Source organism: Mesoplodon bidens (assembly GCF_964165515.1).
Source record: "Mesoplodon bidens genome assembly, chromosome: 10".
In the NCBI taxonomy this organism is placed as follows: domain Eukaryota; kingdom Metazoa; phylum Chordata; class Mammalia; order Artiodactyla; family Ziphiidae; genus Mesoplodon; species Mesoplodon bidens.
Genome location: NC_138172.1, coordinates 82289517 through 82311902, shown reverse-complemented (window position 1 = coordinate 82311902; position 22386 = coordinate 82289517). Strand labels below are relative to the sequence as shown.

At 54.4% G+C, this 22386-nt stretch overlaps 3 protein-coding genes and 1 long non-coding RNA gene across 4 annotated transcripts in view; 1 reads left to right on the top strand and 3 right to left on the bottom strand.

Moving 5' to 3' along the window:
* TNXB (tenascin XB) overlaps positions 1-7045 on the bottom strand; it is a 61914-nt gene extending 54869 nt beyond the window's left edge. Inside the window, exon 1 of the mRNA XM_081247166.1 lies at positions 4479-7045. The gene's annotated coding sequence lies outside the window, so the exon portion shown is untranslated. The remainder of the gene's footprint in view (positions 1-4478) is intronic.
* Positions 2726-7357, top strand: LOC308624163. Its single transcript, XR_014016932.1, has 2 exons — positions 2726-3847; positions 7095-7357. It is a non-coding gene; the product is annotated as an uncharacterized lncRNA (long non-coding RNA).
* Positions 7358-10627: 3270 nt separating this feature from the next.
* Positions 10628-20170, bottom strand: ATF6B (activating transcription factor 6 beta). The gene is given in 19 exon segments (XM_081245152.1): positions 10628-11108; positions 11111-11317; positions 11834-11918; positions 12060-12171; positions 12391-12461; positions 12665-12746; positions 12932-13039; positions 13198-13377; positions 13830-13921; positions 14014-14199; positions 14857-14990; positions 15152-15283; positions 15374-15509; positions 15646-15731; positions 18409-18544; positions 19067-19158; positions 19406-19484; positions 19624-19703; positions 20077-20170. Coding segments are annotated over 19 exon segments (2100 nt in total). The 5' UTR covers positions 20159-20170; the 3' UTR covers positions 10628-11088.
* A 543-nt stretch (positions 20171-20713) lies between these two features.
* On the bottom strand, positions 20714-22165 carry FKBPL (FKBP prolyl isomerase like). Its single transcript, XM_081246670.1, has 2 exons — positions 22014-22165; positions 20714-21840 (listed from the first exon to the last, which is right to left on the bottom strand). Exon 2 carries the CDS (start codon positions 21770-21772, stop codon positions 20738-20740), a length of 1035 nt encoding a protein of 344 aa, XP_081102796.1. The 5' UTR covers positions 21773-21840; positions 22014-22165; the 3' UTR covers positions 20714-20737.
* Positions 22166-22386: the final 221 nt, after the last annotated feature.

The window sequence follows — 22386 nt, the reverse complement described above, 5'->3', positions numbered from 1 at the left end:
CAGTCATCCAGCCTCACAAGCCAGAAACCCAACAGCCTGTTCAACACCACTGTATTTCATCATATTTACCCATATTTTATTGTAAACATCTCTTTAATCTGCTTATATCTCTCCCTCTAAGCATCATTATAGTCCAAGCTACTATCTACCTTTTGCTTGACAACTGCAATTGCCTCCTAGCTGGTCACTCTGCTTCCATTCTTGCCCCCTTATAATCTTGCGAAGGCAACTAGAATGTCCCTCTCCCCCTAAAACTCTTCAGTGTCTCCCGTCCGAATACTCTTCAAACACTGACAGATAGCCCTGCATCATTCAGCCTCTGCTGACCTCTCCCACCTCATCTCCCATAAGACTTCCCTCCCTCTCTCCACTCCAGTCTCACTGGCCTTAAGTCCCCCACACTCTTCCCAGCCCCAGACCTTTGTTTGTTTGTTTTTGCGGTACGTGGGACTCTCACTGTTGTGGCCTCTCCCATTGTGGAGCACAGGCTCCGGACGCGCAGGCCCAGCGGCCATGGCTCACGGGCCCAGCCACTCTGTGGCATGTGGGATCCTCCCGGACCGGGGCATGAGCCCGTGTCCCCTGCATCGGCAGGCGGACTCTCAACCACTGCGCCACCAGGGAAGCCCGTCCCAGACCTTTGTATCTATGGTTTCCTCTACGTGGAATGCTCTTCCCTTTTTTCTTGGCTTCCTCATCCTTCAGGTCTCAACGCCACATCACTTCCTCAGGAAACCTTTCCTGCCCAGGTCAGGTTCCCCCTATCACGTGACATCACAGCATTGTGTAACTCCCATTTGTAGTTATTTATGACAATTTATAATCACATATTTATTTGCGGGATTATTTTATTACTTTCTGGCCCACACTCAATCTTGCCTGCTAGACTGTAAGGCCCATAGGGACAGGCATAGCACCTGCTTCTTTTTTTGGCTGCTATATCATTGCATCTGGCACATAGTAAGTGCTCGATAAATATTTATTGACTATATAAATATTTAGTCAATTTACATAGCTCAACTTAAGCCCAGGACTAGCATCAGGGCTGGAACCAAGGACAGGACCAAGGTCAGGGCTAGGACCACGGACAGTGTCTGGGGCTGAAAGTTGGTTAGAAAGAGCAGCTGGGGCAGATGCTGACCAGGGAGCAGGCCAGGCATGGGTCCTGGCAGGGCTGCATGGTACAAGCACTTTGGAAAACCATTTGGCACAATCTACCAACTCTACTAGAGCTATATGCCAACCCTATGACCTGGCACTTCCATTCCGAGGAATATACCCACCACAGCAGTACTACTCATAATAGCCTCAAACTGGGAACTACCCAAATGTCTCACATCGGTAGAATGGATTATATAAAGTGTGGTTTGTTCACACAGTGGAATAAAATAAAGCAACGAGAACAAACCACAACTATATGCAATAACGTGGATGGGTCTCACTAACATGGGGTGGAGCAGAGAAGTCGGACACAAAAGAGAATGTGCTGAAACATTCTGTTTATGTGAGGTTTGAGTCTAGACAACGTTCATCGTCAACTGGTAGTGTTACAAGTCAGATGTGTGGCACTCCTGGTAGTGACCAGAGGGGGCATGGTGGGGAAATTGTGCGGTGCTAAGAACATCCTGTTTCTTGACCTCAGTGCTGGTTACCAAGTTGTGTTTGTTTGTGGAATCCACTGAGGCAAGAATTGGGGGGCACAAGGAGACAAGGGTTAGAGAGGAAAGGTAGTGGGGCACTCGGGGTGAACCAGGAGAGGGGGCTATGGTAACAGAGGAGTGTGCAGGGGGCAGGTTCAGGCGAAAGGTTAAGGAGAGGTGTTAGCAGGTGCCCAGTTCTTCCAGACCAGAGAGGCTGGAGTGGGAAGGAGGGCAGGGTGAGTGGTGGGAATGCTGACTGGTGAGGAGGGAAGGGACTGTGACCGGCACCTCCTTGCAACACGCACACATTTCCTGGCTTCCTACACTTAAAATTCTCCTCTGAGTCTGAGAAAAAGGAGTTTTCGGGGCTACCAGCCATTATACCCCGCCACCACCCCACGAGAGATGGAAGGGAGCTGGACTAAGGGACAGAGCGTTTCCACACCGAGAGGCACCCTGCCCGACAAAGCCTGGGCAGAGAGACCTGGCAGGCAGAGAGCCGCCCTTCCCTCGGCCCCTCAGCCCTTCTCCCAGCTTGGAGTGTAGCCTTGGGCAGGAGGTGGGCCCGGACCTACCTTCAAATCCTGTTGCCCTGTGTCTAAGGCCGTGCACATCACCGGGTGCGTGCGCACACAAATACACGTACACAGACAAATGTACTCATGTGCGGTCCTCCACAAATACAAATATGAACACACTTCTTGTATACGTATACTCATATTTATCCAAAGAAGCTTGCGTCTTTGCAGGCACACACATTTGAGCATGTGCATGGGCACACACACATAATCTCTTCACATTTCCTCCACACCTAGTCATTGGGTGATGCCTAAAAAAAGCTGATTTCTCATTGGCTCAGAGGGCAGCTATGTGAGTCAAAGAACTTAGTTGGAGTGAGGGGAACCACACAGGAGGCCCTTCTCCAGTGGGGAGCAGAGGATACGGGGTGCCCCACACCCCTGGAGGCCTTTGGGAGCTGTCCAGTCTCCCTACCCCGACAATCAAATCCTGCATCTCTCCCCACGTGGTGGGGGGAAGGGGGAGGGTCTCTGCAGCAGGAAGGAAAGCAGCAGGAAAGTAGTGAAGCTGGTCTGAGAGGAGAGGAGTGGCCCCCACAGGCCACACCCCCAGAGCCTCCTTCCCAGTACCCCTCTCTGGCCGGGTCTCCACCCGCCCCCAGTTCCCCGTTCCCAAGTCTTGGAAGAATCCTGCTCTTCTCTCAGCACTAGGAAAGCAGAAAACTTGGGTGTCCCTTGTGTTTCCCCCTCATCACCCTCCCCTACCGCTGCATCTGGGGTGCCTGTGTGCTGTGGGGAAGGAGGGAGCACGTGGCCTCATCTTCTCGGCATCCTCCCCAGAGCTGGAGGGCTGGCAGGGATGGGGGGCATCTTCCCAAGCTATGACTCAGCGTGCAGGCTATTCATGTTGTGGCCAACTTTGACACTTCGCTCATCAGGGACTGTAGGTCCCAAGAAGTGGGGAGAGGGGCTGGCTTCCGTGACGGATGTTCCAAAAGTGGGGGATTTTGGCCCCATCGCCATGCTTTTCTCTGCTCCTCATGGCACAAGAGGAGTGAAGGTAGAAGGATTCCAGGACTGCGAGATGAAGGAGGGAGATGAGGGCGGGCTCCAGATACTGGGTTGGAACCAGGTGGCAAGGAGATACCGGGAGAGGAGGGAGTTGGAGGATCCAGATGCCCCTTATTCTGGGGAGTAATGGGCTAGAGAAACGGGAAAATTAAAAGAAAGGACTTTTGGACCCGCAGTGGGAAAGAGTTTTGGGGGCAGTGAGAGATAGAAGGTGGGTTCTGGTCCTGCACTGAGAGACCAGGGCTGAAGGGAAAGGAAGGTTGAGGAATTTAGGTGCTGGGTCCCCAGGGGTTTGGAGGCAGGGCCAGGGAAAGAGGGGAGGGGCCGAGGGTCTGGGAAGTGGGCGGGGATTGGAAGCGGACAGACAGCAGCTGCGGTGTTTCCGTGTTTCCGAGTTGCTTCCCAGTAGTTCCTCTCAGTTCCATTTCCAGTTGTTTCCAAGCCATTAAATTCTTTCCAGGCGAGATAAGGGTCCCGCCTGTCCCACCCAGGGTGTGTCACGTGTAGGGGGGAGGTTCAGACAAACAGAAGCAGGAGAGCCTGGAAGGGGGATGGAGCGAAGACGGAGCCCCTGTGCCCCTGGAGGCATCTCTCAAGTCATCACAGCCCCGCTGAACCGTGAGTCATGGGTGCAAAACTCTCTGCCAAGAACAAGTTTTAGGATTCTCTCCGCAGACTCCGTGCCCTTCCCAGACCTGAGAGTCCTGACTCTGCTTCATTTCAGCACTTCCTAAAGGCTCCAGACCCCCAGAATTCCCTCCCGGGCCTTGCAATCCACGTGCTGCCACCTGGGGAGTCCCCATCTGGGTGCTCAAAGAAGCTCCCTCGGGCACCTTCCTGGAGCTCTGGCTCAGCGGCTCCAGCCAGAGCACTTGGGGTTCCAGCAGCACTTTCCTCCTGAGGTTCAGCTGGCCACCAGCTCCGCGTGGGCCCTGGCTTCTCCAGCCCCAGCAACTCCAGGGCCCAGAGCCCCGGCTCACCGATAACCACCTCCACCTTGGTGCCACGCCTGGTCCTGTCCAAACCCCAGCATCCACGCCCACCCCTCACCAACACCCACACTGACTTGCCCTCCCAGACACACCCTCCACAGGGAGTCCAGTCCCCAGCGCATGGTCCTATTCCTTCTGCCCCAGCGGAAAGTCCCCGCTCCGGGAGGCTCTCCTGCCAACCTTCACCTGGGGTGTGGGGATAGAAGTCCCCGCCTCTCCCGGCTCTTCCTTCCTTCTCCCAGAGTGCTGTTCCTTACCTGAGTAACAAGCGGCTGCGGTGTCTCTGCACCTGCTCTGTCCCCAACCTTGGGAAGGGGGTTCTCGGGGCAGGGTGGGTGGGAGCCCCTTGGCAGCCCTGGGCTCCTGGATGTCCCTTTGCTTCTTCCCTGCAGCAGGGGCTCACTGAGCCGCCACCCGACCGTGGATCTGGGCTGCGACAGTGAGAAGGAGGGAGTCTGCAGCGAGCAGGGGGAGGAGAAGGGGAGGATCAGCATGAGGTCAGGGAGGGGAGCGGAGATAGGGCAGGTCCTCCCACCCTCCCGGGCCTGCCAGGCCCTCCCAACGTCATCACACGCCACCCCTCCTCTCCTCCCGCCTGCATCCCGACCCCCCCGACCCCCTCCATATGGGATCACTGGTCCCACAGTACCCTCATCTCACCCCCTCCAGCCCTCGTCCAACCTCCCACATCCTTTCCTTATCCCATTTTTACCCTTCCTCCTCACCCTAATTTCTGTCCAACTTGACAGCCCCATCCTCATGCCATTTCTCCTTTTCCTCCACCATTTCTCCACCTGTTGCCCCTGTTCTCTCCTCTCTAGCAACACCTTTCCCATGTCCAGGCCCTCTCCCTCCTCCCTCCCCTGCACCTCCCCACCTCTTCCCAGCTGCCACATTGCTCCAGCTTGGATCTTGCCCCATCTGTTGCCCAGCACCCACTCCTTCATCCCCCAACCAATTATCTCCCGGCAGGGCAGGGAGCATAGGGGATGGGTGGCAGGAAGAAACCTCCCTCCCAAGGCTACATCTCTCTCCAACAGGGGCCTTCTCCTTGTCCCCGCCTCTGCCCCTGCCCGGCCCCATTGCTGCCACCTGCACTCTCCCCCTTTCTTGCCTTGTCCCCGTGCTGCCTCTCCCCATCTGTACTGTTCAGTCAATCTCTGGTTCTCAGCTCGGGATCAATGACCCCTTTTCATTCTCTCACCTCAGCAAATTCCTAGAGAAATGAGGGATGAGGCTTGGGCACTGGCTGGACAAGGGCTTGGCTGAAAACCAGGACATAGGAGACTTGGGAAAGAAGGTGGAGTTCAGGGGAGACAGGGAAGGGAAGCCTGAAAGTTAGGAGGTTTAGGGATGGAGAAAGAGCGAAAGGCAGGCGCAGATATGGGGGTGGGGGCACAGATGGTGAGGTGACATTCTGGAAAGGAGAAGAGGGCTAGTGTCTGGGTGCCGCAGGGGAGCAGGGGTAGGGAGAGAGGCATGGGCTGGAGAAAGAGGTCTCTTTCATATCAGGCAGAGACAGGAAGACTGACCAGAGGGCAGGGTGCTGGGCTGCTTCTCTGGTCTCATTTCCCCATGTGCTTTGCCACCCTGACAAGGGGCTGCAAAGGAGACTTTGGCCAGATGAGAAATATCCAGGCTGAGGGAGACCCCATCCCAGGCTTCACACTGAGGATAAAGTTCTTGCCACCCAGCTGCAATCCTCACCATTGAGGAGTAGGTTGGTCAAGTCACAGGTCATGGGTGAAAGGGACGTGCGGGAGGCTGTGTGTGCCCGATTCTGCCACTTGTGTTGGGGCACACGTGTCCGTACCCTGGTCAGGTCCCCAGGGTCGTGGGTGTGGTGATCCTGGGTCAGGGCACGCTGGTCCAGCACCTGGCTGTGCCCTATGCCCCGTGAACTCCCAGTGGCTGAGGGCGAAGGCTTGCATGTTCCCTCGCGTGGGTGTGCCCGTGTGTCCGCGTGTCTGGGTGTGTGTGTGGCTGGTTTTTTTTTTTTTTTTTTACTGGCTTTGATGGGGAGGATGAAGTCATCTTCTTGGATACAGCTGGGCTCAGCTTCCTTCCTCTGCCTTGGCCCGAAGCCCACAGAGCCTGGAACAGGTAACAGCTTCCCTCAGATCTCCAGGCAGGGGTTGGGGGAAAGGAGATGAAAGGATGAAGGAGGGTCTGAAACAGCATTATGTGGAGACAGCAGACTGCAGAGAACAGATATTCTCTGATACCCCCAGATTCTAGTAATTCTAATGGTCATATCCTTTTTTTTTTCTTTTTGGTCCTATACCCTTTGTTTTATTTATTTTTTGTTTATTTTTATTTAAATTTTTATTTATTTATTTTTGGCCACACCACACGGCATGTGGGATTCTAGTTCCCCAACCAGGGATCAAACCCACGCCCCCTGCAGTGGGAGCATGGAGTCTTAACCACTGGACCGCCAGAGAAGTCCCTTGGTTTTATTATTTAGGAAGTATGGTCACCATAGGTATACTTGGCCCAGACAGTGGCCAGAAGACCCTGGAGAGAAAGAAGCAAGAGCTGAAACGATGGCCCTGGGGTGTTTAGGAAGTCCACTTCTGGGGAGAGACGGGATGCCAGAGTCAGAGAAGGCTGTGGGATTCCAGACATTCACAAGCTCACAGGGCATTAGAAGCCACTGGAGGCCTGACAGACATAATTCCAGGTTCTGAGATAATCATTATCTAAAATGTCATCCACACCCTGGATTTCAGGCTCTTGGAGGAGCTTATGTCTTATATATGTTTGCATTTTATCAGAAAAGCACTGGGCCTCGCATAGAGCAGGTACTTCATAAACGCCTGTCAAGGGCTTCCCTGGTGGTACAGTGGTTAAGAATCTGCCTGCCATTGCAGGGGACACAGGTTCGAGCCCTAGTCCGGGAAGATCCCACATGCTGCGGAGCGACTAAGCCCGTGCGCCACAACTACTGAAGCCCGCATGCCTAGAGCCCATGCTCCACCACAAGAGAAGCCACCGCAGTGAGAAGCTCACCCACCGCAACAAAGAGTAGCCCCCGTTCTCCACAACTAGAGAAAGCCCACGCGCAGCAACGAAGACCCAACGCAGCCAAAAATTTTATAACTAAAACAAAGAAATAAATGCCTGTCAATACTGAGCTGTGAAATGACTGGGAGAGGAGGGTGTGGCAAGAGTGTCTGGCAGGGAGCCCCAGGGCAAAGGCAGGGAAGTCCAGTGGTCAGAGCCGGCTTGCCTTCACTGAGGTGTCCCAGGCGATGGGCAGAAAGAAAGGCTGGGGTCTTATCAAGAGCTGTCTGCATGCTCTGGCTATTCTCTGAATCCTCAGTCCAGGTGTCTTCAGCTCTGGGCCTCCATCCTTGAATGAAGCTCCAAGTTCCTGTCCTACCCTCAGGAGGATAAGGGATAAAAGGTACAGCAAGGAAGAAAAGGGAAAGCCAAGGAGGAGCCAAGGAAGACACAGAAGAGTAAGGGCAACTGAGGGCAAGGGCCTGAAGGATAGGGAGAGGGAGCAAAGAGAGGCCAGGGGCTGCGATCCAAGGAAGCGGTCCCAGACAGGGGAAGATAGAAAACAGTTGTACTGCGCTTCCGTTTACAAAGCCCTTCCTACACCGCAACACTTTATTAATCCCACTTTGTGCTGAGGAAACAGAGTCTCTTAGACATTAAGGGACTTGTCCTGGGGACTTCACTAGTGGTGGTGAAGGTGGGCCTCAGCCCAGGTTTTCTGATTTCAAAGCCTGTATTCCTCCCCTCCCACAAGAACAGCCCCAGAGAGACTGAAGACTTAGGGAAGAAATAAATGAAGGGGCTTCCGGTGGACTTGTTTGAGAAGAAAGGGTGGGTGATGTGGATTTTTGAAACTTCCTTCTGCATCCAGTTATTATGTAGATTCAGAAGAAATTGCCAAGTATAAGTCAGGGGCGGGCAACGCTCCATTATTGAGATCCAGGAGAGGGAGGTGGTGAGGAAGGGGAATGTGGAGAGAAAAGATTGAGCCTGAGATGAAAGATGGGAGAGAACTAAGAGGTTGGGGCTGAAAAGGGGGCAAGAGAGCCAGAGGAGGAAGGGTTTGGACCCTTAAAACTTCCTTTGCCTGGAGACATGGGTGTAGGGAAAAGGGAGGGGGGAGGACATTTCTATCTCATGACAAAAGAAAGTCACACAATTATTTTGTTCTCTGCTCTGGGGCGGGTGGGCGCCCATATTTACCAGAGGGACGGAGGTCGCTGTAGCAACCACACATCTGGGCCCCGGAATCCAGATGTGCTATATCCAGAAGCCATAGCAGAACGATGAGGCAAACGTGTGAGGCTCTCCAGTGCTGGCCCCACAGCTGGGAAGAGGACAGAGGACCGGAGTGGGGAGGTGACGGGAGAAGGGGGGGGCAGGAGGAGGAGGAGAGGGCTGAGGCGGGGGGGAGGAGAGGAAGTCATGGAAGGGGACAGGGAATGTGGACAAAAGGGTGGAAAGGGCCATGGAAATGAGGTGGTGCACACAGGGTTCGCAGCAGGAGGAGATGAGAAGACCCAGAAAAAAGAAAGGGAGCAGACAGTGAAGCAGAGGAGGAGGAAGGGAAAAATACAAAAACCGGGAGAAACAAACAGGTGAACAAAGAATAAAGGGTCTGAAAGAGAAGGTGGTGACTCGTGGTGGGTAGAAGGCAAAGAAAGGCAGGAAAGAAGTCTAGAGAAAAAGAAGAGGGAGAGACAGTGGGTCGGGGTGATGACTCTGAGGAAGGAAAGCAGCAGAACTGAAAGATAAAGAGGGTCTGAGCCAGAAGGGGGCCAACAGGAGGTGCAGGAGTGACAACGGCCAGCATGCTGCGGTGGCCTTCGATGGGGCTGCAGCTGGAGACCCACGTGGGCCTGGAGGGCGGCAGACTGACCTGCCTTCCCCCTCCACAGCACACCCACTCTCCACACCTCTCCTGGTCCTTCCCACCACCCATGCCCTTGGCCAAGAGAGTCTGACTCCCGGTTCACACCACAGTGCCAGCTGTCCCTTGCCACTAAGCCAGAGGAGCTGTATGCCCCACCCCAGAGCCCCCAGTCTCAGATGCCAGTACTTCAAGCACTTTCCTGAGCTGGGGTCAGGAAAGAGAAAAAGCGAGGGGACAGTGAAACAGTGATGGACCCAGATGGGAGAAAAGCAGAACTGAGGAGAAAAGGACAATGTAAATGGAGGGAGAAAGGAGCAGGGGAAGAAAGGTGTGTCCACTAAGGACCAGGCAGCCTGCACATCATCTTTCCTCCCCATGTCAACTCTGAGAAGTAGGGAGGAGTACCCCATTTTACAGATGAGGAAACTAAGGCTAGCGTGTTTGTTACCTACCAGGGACACCCACTAACAAAAGGCAAAGCAGGGACTCCAACTCAGGTGCTCTGCCTCCAAAATCCCTGTTCTCCTTGCACTCACTGCCTGGATAAGGCTGGAAACGGCTCGAGGGACCTTGGGACAGGAAGTGCTGGCGGAGGAGCCAGGGCTGCCCTCTGGAGGGAGGAGAGGCCTAGTTCCTGGGGGCCCTAGGTTCCAGATTGCCATAGTTACTTGGTCTGTTTTCACCCCAAACACATTAATGGGGAAGCGGGGGAGCCTGGCTGAACACGTGAGGTTCTTCCCGCTTTCAGCCCTCGGCTTGTGGCCCGGGCAGCCCCTGTCCAGCCATCTGGGCATTGAGCCCAGGCCTAGCCCACACCCTCCCACTGACCCAGGACACTCCTGCAGGGCGAGGCCCGTGGTGCTGCTGGACAGGAGCTGCTGATGGGGATCCCCCCCCAGGCTGAGTGAGACTCGGCCCCTCACCCGTCGCCCTGTTCCCCTTCCTCCTAATTAGAAAACACAGACTTTCCTGCTGGCCCCGTGCTCCTCCTTTTCTTTCAACTGGACTCTCAAGTTTCAGTTTCCTCCAGTTTAGGGCTAAGGAGATGCTCCTCAAAGTGCCCCCTCCCTCCAAACACTGCCCCCTTCTCCACTGTGGCTCCTCCTGTCTGGGCTCACCGTCCCTGGCCCCAGCTCCACTGTTAGTTCAAGCTGCTCGTCCTGGAAAGCAAGGTGGGGGAGAACCTGCAAGAATGCAGAGGACCCAGGGAGGACGCTGACCCTGAAGGGCGTGGGGCCCCCTGTCCTTCCTGTTTACTCAGACACATTCCGGGATCTGCATCCTCCAGCCTATCACGCCATGGGACAGCCCTCCCCCACTCCCCCACTCCCCCCCGCTAGACAGCAGACATACCCGCGTTGCAGGGGTGGGGATGAGGGGATGACGTGAGCTCTGCGATCGCACACCCACCCCACCCCAGAGCCAGCCATGTCTTTAGTACTTGATTCTCTGAACACTGGCCCTATGCAAGTCACTTTCCCCCAAATTCCCCGTCACGAGCCAGTTAGGCACCATTCCTTCAACTCCCTTCAAGTTGTTTTATTTAATAATAAAAAAGAAGATATGCACATACATACACCTGACCTCCCTCCACCTCTCCTCCTTGACTCTCAGGAACTAGCTCCAAAATGTAAAAACTTCCCTAGTCCCGCCTGGGGACTAAATTCCCACCTCCACCCCCCCAACAGAAACAAAAGAATAAAGAGTGTACAGGAGCCCACCTACCCCAAAACTTAAGCTCATTCAACACCCTCAAAGAAAGAAGCAGGGACACGGGGTTCCACAGAAATGAGAGGAGCCCTATATGCCAAAAAGGGGTGAGAAGAGAGGAAAACTTCCCCCCACCTCCAAATAAGTGCTTAACCCCCATACCCTGTCTTTCCTTTACCAATTGCCCCCAGCCCAGGGATCAGGAAAATTCGAAACAGTCCCACTTGGTCGCCCCCACCCCCTGCCCCCTAGTTCTAAGTCAGTGTGAGTCGTAGAGGTCAGGGATGATTGAGGTAGAGGGCTGACGGGCGGCCTGGTGGGCCTGGCTGGCTGCAGAAGCTGGCAAGGGGCCACCTGTGGCATTGCCCGGGCTTGAGGACGGCTGTTTTCGGAGCGAGGGGGGCACCGTGGAGGTCTTGATGTGGATCACCCTGGTGTCCATGACCTCACACTCGATCTGCATCATCTCCTCATAGTCCCCCGGGGGCCCCCGGCCTGACAGGGTCTCTGTGAGAAGGGGGGAGTTAGGGAAGAGGAGAAGGGGGAGGCAGACGGAGAGGAGGGACCACAGCGGTAGAGGTGGACAGGGAGGGAAGGGCAGTGATGAGGAGGCAGAGCCCCAGTGGGGGTTAAGTGAGGGGGGGGGAGGGAGTTGGCACAGGGAGAAGGAAGGAAGTAAGGGAAAAAATGACATTGATGAGTGTGAGGTCACAGAGGAGAGGACAGCAAGAGAAAAGAAAGAAGAGTCTGGCAGGTTCCCAGCCCACACCCCTCTGCCCCGCACACCCTAAGCAGCTTCACCTAGGGAGGACCCGCACCCTCATCATCCTCCCAGCAGTCTCCTGCATTTTGTTTTTCTCTCCAGTCATTTCTGGCTTCTCACCCATGCATCTAGTATCTCTCTAGAATTACCGCTCCTGTCCCCACCTCCCCCCTCAACTCCTCATGCTGGGTCTCCCCACTGGAACTTCCTTATTCCTCAATTTCAGGACCCCTCCCCACACTGGGCAGAGAAAGAATTACCATTGGGGGCCATAGCGGGCATCACCAGGGACATCTTGGGCCGAGAGGTCTTGTTGTGGCTGATGGCTGGGAGCAGCAAGTGGTCCTGGGAAAAAGAGGGGCCAGTCTGGGAGGGTGGAGGAAAAGATGTTGACAGGCTCCCCGGCCCTACTCTACAGCCTCAACCTGTAGGCACACTGCCGGGGAACCCAGGGTGATGGGGATGGGGCCAGGAGGAGAAACTCACCCTTCGGAAGGAGACAACATAAAATGTGTCTTCCCGTCGGTCAATTGCATCCAGGAACTCTGGCTGCGAACGGTCTGGTTGGCGATATAGCTGCAGCTGGCCCACAGCATCCCTAGGCGGGCAGGGAAACGGGATTGGCGAGGAACTAAGCCCAGTGCCCAGTTCCCAGTGCGGAAGGGGGAAAGGATGAGAGAAAGACAGGAGACCCCCAGGGGATAAGGGAAGCATCATGCCATTGGTGGCAATGACGATGAGCACAGGACAGCTCCTGAGGGTATAGCTCTTTAGAGTGGAACCTCACTTAATAAATAAGTACCTCCCCAAGACTCACCTTTCTGGGGGCCCAGGGGGTTGGGTGGGGACTGCCTTAACTGGAGGCAACTTCTTCCATAGCTGAGACTTCTGGAAGGAGAAGTATCTGAGGATTTGAAGAGGGTGGAGGGAAAAGGGAAAAGAAACAGACAGCCCCTGGGAGCTGACGCCACCGCACACCCACCCTCCTACTGCCCCCAAAGCCCCGTAACAAGATGCCCACTTAAAATCCCAAGGACATTCAACCCTTGTTTTCCAGTGGCCTTCCTTGAACCAGCCCCACCCCCTCCTACCTGTCTCTCCTGGGGCCTCTGGGGCATCTTCCGCCGGCCTCTCTGGTGGCGCTGGACCCAGCCACTCAGCTCATCAGCAAGCCTGGGGAAGCAGAGAACGGGTAAAACCTCTGTGCCAGGCCAAGACTCCCACTCTCCTCGCCCACACATAGGAGGGAAGAGGGAGGGCACGGAGAGCTGGTGCTTCAGCACACAAGGAGAGCCAGGCCGTCTGCGGAGGGGCCTCGGGACAAGAGGGAAGACGCCCCAGTTGTGAATGCCCCACACCTCAGGGACTCGGTTCGGTTGAAGTGCCGGCAATCGGAGGAGAGGAAGAGCTGGTCCAGGTCTCTCAGCAGCAGCTCCTTGGTGCCCCCAGGGAAGGCTGTCAGGTTCCTGGAGTGAGGCAGGGACGAGGCATTGACCTGAGGCTGCCCAGTGCCCTCCCATCAACGGAGGTCATGCTGGCGCGAGGGCAACTCCAGCTCCCCTCAAAAGGAAAGGTAACTCTGGGGGAGAAGACACACTCAAAAGAGAGAGGGCCCTCTCCTCACCTGAAACGTGGCTGGCCCAAGGAGCTGGGCTGGGTCTCCTTGGGACCCTGGGAGGGATGCTGGGGGTGCTCGATTCCATGAACTGGCTCTAGCGCCGAGAACTCCAGCAAGTGTCTCTGGGGTCGAGGCTGCTCTCTGCTCATCCGAGGAGAGATGGGAGCTGGAGGAGGCTCACTGATGCTGTGGATAGGAAAGGACAGAGCACAAGGAAGAATTCCAGCTTTACTGAGGGGCTAGTTAAGAGGGAGGGCTCTACAGATAGCCCACCTGGTTCCGATCTGTTCTGCAAGACTGAATCTCTTCATCTGGAGGACGGAATGAGAACAGTCCCTACTCATCGAGCCAGAAAACATGAGAAAAGGAGAGTGCTTATCCGAGGGCCCGGAACTCACTAAGCACTTAATAGTCACTATTTTTATCAATGTTCTCACCACCATCTCCTCCAGGACGTAACACTTATGAGAGCAATGAGGGAACAAGAAGGGACTGACTGGATACACCCACCATCAGTGCCAAAGACGCCAGAGCTGTCTGTGTGCAAGTAATGAAAGTGACTGTGCCAGAGCAGGCAATCAGGCAGCCGGGGGGTGGGCTCCACCCAGAAGGCTCTGGGGAGGCAACGAGGGTCTCACCTGACAGGCCCAAAGTTGAAGGCAATGAAGAGAAGGAAGACCATGATGCAGACCACCTTCCTGTTTCCAGACCCTAACTTGAGCTCGCTGTTCTAAGATGCAGAGAAAGAGAGAAGCCAGAGAGGGGGAGTCATCCCAAGGAGCCAGTACTCCCACGGGTCTCCCAAGGACACCTTGGTCTTACCTCGGCCAGCAGGGCCTCCAGCCGCCGGCGGAGGGCAGCATTCTCCCGCCGGAGCTGCTGGTTGTCGGCCAGCACCGCCTGCAGCCGAGCTTCCAGCCCCTGCAGATACTCTTTCTTCTTCCTCCGGGACTGGCAGGCCGACTCCCGGTTCTTGATCATTCGCTGCTGCCGCTTCAGCAGCTTTGCCTAGGCACAAAAGGGTCAGAGAGAGAGGGCAAGAGGGGCGGGAGAGGGGCATCACACCCTCCAACTCCAGGGACTGATCACCCAAAGCTCACACGGGCCACTCTCCTGCCTTCCTAACCTCTACCTACAGAGCCAGAGAGAGGTTCTTCCTCTCTGCCAAAACGTTCCAGGGAAGGGGCCCTTCTCTCAACCACTCCCTAATCCTGTTCCTCAGAGCTGAGAGAAGTTAGACTATAGGAGGAACTTCCCCCATCCTGGTTCTTGGTGGAACCTCAGTTCCTTTCCTTGATGGGTGGTCTTCCTTCTTCTCAATTCTCCTTTTTAGGACCCGAAGTTGAAGCTTGCTAAAATTAGAGAACAGTTTACCTGGTTTTCCCCTAGGAAGCAGCCTCCCTCTTCTATAACACAGTATGACTCCCCCGCCTTTGATTTACTAAGACCACGCCCACTTCTCCATCTGCAGGGATAGCAAACCCAAGGATCCTAAAACTACACGGAGTAGATACTCATATACACAAGAGGTCCGCTTTAACCTTCAGAACCGTCTTACAGGCCTGCTTCCTCACTTTTGGCTCCCTTCTCGCTCCACGGTTCTCTCCCACGACAGTTCCCTTCCCATCACTAGCCCTACCCCTCTCCTCCCCAGTAAATGCTTACATCCACCTCAGGCGGGCAGGAGTTCCCAGGCATAGGAGCTGGAACAATGCTCTTCCTCTCAGGCCGTGGAGCAGGGGGGGTCAGTCCCTCAGGCTGGACTCGAATAGCACCTTGGATGAGGACAACTGGGGACACTGGGGCAAGTGGACAGGAGAAGGAGGTCAGAGAGCTGGAAGTCAGGTGGGTTCCCTGTGTCCACACCCACACCTGAGCACCCAAGCGTCGGGAGGCTCAATGGCTGTGAGCCTCCCGAGAAGGTCAATCCAGGCCACCTCCTTCTCTCCTTCTTTAGTACCTGGGGGTGGCTGGACAAGGGGCTGCAAAAGGACAGTGGTGCTGGGAGGCACAGCTCTCGGTGGCATCGGGACAGTGGTTATCACCACAGGTTTGGGCTGCAGTGGTGGCTTCCGGGCGGGCAGGGGTTTGCCTGAAGGAAGGTGAAAGGAAGGAAGGAAGAAGAAATGTCAGGACTATAGGCCTCTTGCGAGGGACTCCAGGTGTCAGGAGGCCTCGTTACCTGAGGAGCCATCAGAGGACAGGCCCATGCTGATCTGGACAGCTCCAAGTGGGGGGCCTGAGACATCCCGCAAGAGACACCCTTGAGGGGATGGGGACTCTGTCTTCACTTCCAGTACCTCCTCTCCTATAAAAGCCTACGTGGGGCATTCCAGAAGATATGTGAGTCAGGAGGAGTGCTGAGGAGACGGAGCTGAAGAAGAGAAAGCTCTCACACCTCTGAGAGTCAGAAGGAACGCAACGGCGTGCTGGAGGAAGGAAGTGGACGCTCACCTGGCTGGGGGACTCCGCAGAGAGCAGGGAAGCCTCTGAGTTGATGGAGGAAGATGGAGAGACAGGCTCTATCTTAATCTGGACATCTGCGGGACAGTGGGATGAGACAAAAAGCTGGATATCAGACAAACACTGAAGGAGAAGAGGGCTAAGATGGGGAAATGGGACACATGGTCATTTCTCCTTGTACCTGCAAGGAAAACTCTTCTGGCCCAGGAGGGCAATCCAGACGAGGGGCACCATGGAGCTGCTAATCTGTTGCCTCTCCTCCTACCTCTTTACCCAGGACTCCCTTTCTCCTTCCGTGGCCCCTATCAGTTGTTTCCCCCACTGCTCAGTTTCCCCCAAGGCTGTCCTTGTGCTTCTGCTCTCCCTCTTTCTTCCTCACACATCACATGGAGGAGACCCAAGCAGGGGGATTCGGCAGCATTCGTGTGGGCCCAGATTCCTGTCTGGCTGGATTTCCACCTCATCCTGGCTCAACGCGATCACGCGTCGCCACACTGACAACTGCCCAGTCTGCATCTCTACCCTTGACTGCCCCCCTGCACCCTGATCCTCACTCCCAAGCTGCCTGTTGGTCACTTCCATTCTCATGCCTCGCCGTTCACCCAAATTCAACTGGCCTTAAACAGGGCTCACTGCTTGTCCCTTCATACAGATTCTCTTCCTACTGTCAGCCTTCAAAGCTCAGTCACCTCTGAGCCTTCATGGCTTCTGTTAAACCCACCTATAAAAAAAAAGAAAAAAAAGGAAAAAAAAAAAAAAAAGAAAAAAACCTATCTGTAAGACTTGTTGATTGCCCCATGGAGGTGAACCCGTCTGAGGGCCAGATTCAGCCCCGAGGTCAATGGTCCGCTACTACCTCTGGTCCACAGCACGCATTTTGATACTTAATTATATGATTGCCACTACTGCTATTTCAAAATGTCATATCTACTTATATATTTTGATAGGTAATACAGTCATATGATACAGAATCCCAAAGGAAGGAAGGGGAATTCAGTGAAAAGGGAATTTCATTCCCTTCCTTGTCAACCAGACACCCAGATCCCCTCCTCAGAGGTGACCACTGTTTGAGCTATTAACCATGTGTTATAACCCTCATGAAACTCTCCAAAAGCAAGGACTATGTCTTATGCTTCATGTCTATCAAAGTGATGGGTAAAGTACAGGCCCTCAAAAAAACACCTAAATACCAGGGGAGACTCTGACTCCAAAAACACTATCCTTTGCAAAATCATCAATAATCTTTTTGCTGTTATAGACTTTTCAATCCCTATTTTCTTTGTCCTCTTTGTAACATTTAATCGTATGCTGGATATGAGCTGTCTGTCCCTGCAAACCCACTCTCCATCTTTCCCTGTCCTACTCTAAGGCCCGCGGGAAAACATGAATGGAGTGCACCTTGGGGCTCTCTTGCCATCTAGCTTCTGGTTAAAGTTCAACCAAAAGGAGGCGGTGCTAGGAAACCCTGAAGTCGCTTTGAAATCAACACTCAACGTGTCCCACACTGAATTCACCACGTGCTCCCTGACCAGCGGGTTCCTGCTCCTGCAGGCTCTGTCCAGTGATCGGTACCCTCACCCACCGGGTGGCTGCCCTAGCCAGAAACCCAGGCACACTCTTTCACCCCTGTCTCTCTTCAACGCCCAGGGGGGTCACTGCACTCATGCATTCTAATTCATGCTTCCTCAAATCTGCCTTCTTCTCAGCAGCTGAGTATCTTACTTGAGTAACTGCATGAACCTCTTTCTTGGTCCTCCTTCTGCCTCCAGTTCTGTGTCTCTGCAACCCACTCTCTACTCTGCCACCAGAGTCCTCTTCCTAATCATATTGCCCTCCTGCTTGACTCTTCAAAGGCTCCCAACTGCCCACAGGAGAACAGCTAAGAGTCCCTTAGCAGGGTTCCTACCTGGCGCTGCAGCCTCTGCATCTCCTGGCCCGTCTCTACTCCCCCTCCTCACATCCTCTCTAAAGAGATGCAGGTTCCTTACAAACACAACCAGTCCCCATGTTCTTCTTCTGGCTAATTCCTATGTGTCCTTCGAAACTCGGCTCAGGAAACCCCTCCGCCAAGAGTGCACCCTTGAGCCAGCCCCAATCGGGTGAGAGGCCCCCTCTTGTGAGCTTTCAGGGCACCTGTGACAGTCTCTACCCTAGAATTAGCACACCTTGCTTGGCTTTCTTCCCCCCACCACACTACAGGGGCCTCAAGTCAGTGTGGTGGTAACGTGTTCTTCACCTTTGCAACTCCAGCACCGTGTCCAGTATCTGGCATGGAGTAGCTGCTCAATAAACATATAAGAGTAACTAAACTCAATAACGCTTTTCAAAACAGCACAAACAATGTTATTTGTAGAATCTAGGAGTTGGGTATATGGTATTCCAACTTTTCTGTATGCTTGAAAATTTTTATAATAAAACCTTCAGGGGGAAAGTCACATAGATAAAAATGCCCTAAACTGTCTGCAAGTTTATGCAAAGCAATAGGAAGTTAAATCACACAACAGGTGACTAGGAACAAGAAAAAAGAAAAATCATCCCCATTTCTTCCGTGCTTCCCTGGCTGTGATTTCCTGAAATCCTCCCTCCCGCTCCTGGCCTCTCTCCTGGTTATCTGCCCTTTCTCCTCCCCACCTTTTCCTCCCCGTCCTGCTGACTGCACTCCCGCTTCCCATACACACATGCGCATGCACGTGTGTACACGCATACATACACTCTACCTTGGTAAAGCCTGAGGATGGTGCAGGCTGTTATTACCTGAGGCATCATCAGAGGTGGGGCCCACATTGATCTGGACGGTTTCAAATGGGGATGTTGGATCATCTCCCAGGAGGCAGAGTGAGGGTGTCAAGGACTCTGACTTCACAACCAGCACCTCCCCTACACCAGAGGCCTGGGTAAGAGTGGGGGTAAAGCAGGGGGGACAGAAACAAGGAAAGAAAAAAAGGACGTGTTGAGAGTAAGAGCAAGAACAAAAGCTTTCGAGCTTACAAACCACCAATTACTTGACGTTCATACTCAGCATCTCCCTAGGCTGTGTCTGGCCCCTTGTTCTCTCTTTCTATTTTATTCCTGGGAGGGGTGATGAAGTCTCATGATTTCAAATATTGCCTTAGAGTGGACAACTTGGACAAGAACAGTTCCAGAATTCTCAGCAGTTAACAACTCTCTTCTTCCCAGGCCTCCCATGGCTGCCACATTTCTCTGTATATTAAAAAACTCCACCTTCAATTCTAGACAACTGAAGAATGGAAATGTGAAAAATGAGGATATAAAAGAAATGGCAAAGGCAGAAAAGAAGCCCCCCACCAACACCCCATGACTCACAGCACACAAATCATTCCCTCAGCATCTATAGGTGAAGTCAAGGGAGCTGAGTCCCTGCCACAGACAGTAGGAGGGAGATGACTCTCACCTGGCTGGAGGGCTCTGTAGAAAGGCGCGACGATTCAGAGCTGAGGGAGGAGGAAGAGGAGGGGGAGGATGGCTCAGACTTCACCTGAAGATCTGGAGAGAAAGGGGTTAGAAAATAACCTGGAAGCAGAGCTGACAAGAGTCCAAAAAGTGCCCAAGATTATGGGGTAAGGACCCCTCACTGGGGCAAGGGGGAACGAACACATATAAAGAATCAAAGAGGGAGAAGAGTACACAGGCAATCAGGTGGAGGAAGCGTGAGGATAAGAGGAATTGCAGTTTCTGGGGAACAACGGAAGATCAGGGTTTCTGGATGAGGGAATCACACAGGGTAGCTTACCTGGGAAGATAGGCAGAGAGTCCCAGGGGGGTTCAGGAGGGCTGACATCCATCCCCAAGTCCAGGGAACTGCTGCCAAACTGAATAAGGGAGGATATTAGATGGCAGGAGTGTGGGGATGAAGGGGTGGCTCCAGATGACCTCAGGCCTGGGTTTGAGTCCTGGTTCTGCGACCACCCTCACCCACCAAGCGTAAAAGACCAGGCTGGGGAGCGATACCGGGACATCCTGCTCCGGGCAAAGGAAGAGCTGCGTCTGCTCCTCGGCCACTTCATCCAGGCCGGCGTATAAGGTGCTGTCTGCAAGAGGTGCGGAGGGTCGGGGGGTCTTCCGGTAGCGCAGCCTTTGGATCCACACAAAGCCCTCGACCCATCCCTCATTGGCTCGGCTCGGCCAGACCCACCGCCCGCCCACTTGAAAAGTGATATAGCCAAAGAACTTCAGCCCCTCCCTCCCCGACCCCGGAACAACTCCATATTTCCGCAGGAGCGGAGGTCTTCCCCAACTCCCGCATCCCCCAAAAGCACAACTAGGCTCCCGTTCCGCCCTCCTTCAGATGGTGCATTTCGTATTTGCCCAGCCTTCCTCTTTGGGCCTCCGCTACCTCCTGCGTGCCTCAGGGTCACAGTACGCCACAGCCCTCTCCCCTCCCCGAGGCCTCACTCCGCGCACCCCAGTCCTCCGGGCTCAGCAAATTGTCGGTGAAAAAGCGCGTCGGGTCCGCAATCTCGCTGAGGAGCATCAGCTCCGCCATCTTTCCCCCCCGCCCCCCCAACCATGAGACGGCTCCCAAGGCCCGCCTCTCCCCATCATCAACTAATAAGTTGGCTCTTAAAAAAAAAGGGGGCGGCCCGGAAGCTCTACCGACCAGTAAGAGACCTGGGCACTGAGCACATGAGTCAATAGAAGAGGAGGCTGTACAGGCCGGGCCAATGGGAGTGCGGCAGGAGGCTAGCACCTCCGTAGCATCGGGCAGTGAAATTTGCGCATGCGCCAAACAGGACCCAGCCAGAAAGCGCCTAGGAAATGTAGCTCCCAGGTTTGGAAGTCACGCTGTCTCCCGCAGCGTGTCCTAAATTTAGAAGTGTAGACGGCTTCTATTCATCTTCGGAGATGGATAAGCCCCCCAAAACATAGCACACGTGACCATCTGGCTTTTTAATGGTAAAAGGGTAAAGGAGGACACTGAGACCACTGCTACCTCCCCTAGGAAGGCAAAAGCTGGGAGTGGGATATGGGTGAAACCCTCCCTCTGGGCCCCCCCCACCCCCCAAATCTCACAGCATAGACCACACTTCACAGGTTCCTGTTTCTTTTAAGGTTTAACTTTTAATCAGCCAAACATCTTGCGCAGTCCCTGAGCCAGCCCTGCATCCTGTTTCTTTCCCTGAATGATCACCTTTCCCAGCTCCTCCTGGGCTGCCCGGTTTTTTGGGTCTACCGCCAGCACCTTCTTGAGGTCAGCAGTTGCTTTTTCCAGGTTCCCAAGAGCAGCCTGGGCAACCCCCCTTCGGTACAAGGCCTTTAAATGGCCAGGCTCCCGTTCCAGAACCCGGTCACAGCTCTGGGCTGCCAAATGGGGCTGCCCTAGCAGCAACTGACAGGCAGCCAGGTTGGCATGAAGGACAGTTTGTTCCGGAGAGCCAGGTGGGGGTAAAGTCAGCAACAGCCGAAGAGCCCGTCCATAGCATCGGGCAGCCGATTCAGGGTTCCCAGCTCGGAATAATTCTGTGCCTCTTGCACGTTCTTCCCTGGCCAGGGCCTCCTTCTCAGTGGCCTCCAGTTCCCAGGAGTCCCGGCCCTGTGTGAAGGAGGCCAGTGTGAGCCTGACAGGAGGTCCAGAGCACCCAGGGAGCTGAAGCTCTGCCTGCTCGCCTTGACACATGGACTCCAAGCATTTCTCTATGAGCTCCCCCCAGGTTTCTTCCCTCCATGGGCCTAACCCCATAGTTAGCTCTGTCCAGCCCTCTGGCAGCCCTGACCCCAAAGTAAATCCAAAAGCCTGTACCCGGCAGCGGGAGCCCAGCTTGGGTTTGTCCAAGCCATGGCCATGGATTATGATCTTCTTGACAAAGCTCCCATCCGGACAGTACCAGAGATCAGAGGTTTGAAGGGGCTCTGGCACCTCACTGGCTGATCCATGAGACTTATCAGAGTCTCCTTCAAGTCCAGTGGCCAGTTTTTCGGTTTCTTGAGGATCCTCTAGAATTTGGCTGTCTGGATCTGGGCTCACTCTGAGCTCAAGGATTTCAGTAGGAGGGTCACGGGGCTGCTGCCTAATCTGAGTAGTTAAATCAAGGTTCTTTTCCCATTGTTGCTGCGGTTGAGAGGTGTCCTCTCCCATTGGATTGACTGGTGGCGTCTCCATTTAGGCGCCTGGTCCTTTCCAATGTGGGTAAACAGTTTTGGTCAGAAAGGGATGGACCAGGTCCGCACCTGATTAAAAAAAATAAATAAAAATAATGTCATTGGCAGGAATGTTATTTAGATTCCTTTCCCGGCTCGAGCCTCCGTTCCAACCCCGAACTAACCCAGAACTATAAGTTCCACAATTCCCTGCGGCTTGGGTAGCCGTCCCAACTACGGACACCGATCGAGTCAAAAAGTACCTGGGCGGTCGAAGAGCCTCGCCTGGCGGCAATAGCCGGACCCTTCGAATCACCTCTCTTTCCGAAGCTAAGTGCTACTGAGGTACTGTCCTCGGAGTCTTGCCCCAGGCGGAGAGGACGGTCGGGAGGGGGTGGGCAGGGGACAGCTGGACAGAGACACTGACGGCTAACCCTGGAGCCCGCGAGACAGCGAATCTAGTTAAAATCCTGGCAGCCAATCGGGAGGAGGGAGAAGTCTGGTTAGCCCGCCTTTTGTGCGTGACGTCATTTCCCCCCCCACGCTCTCCCGCCACACCCCCGTAACCGGGAAGCTCCAGGCCTTAGCAACCGAGCTAGGCCAAATCAAACCTAACTAGGCGAGGTACGGCTGGCC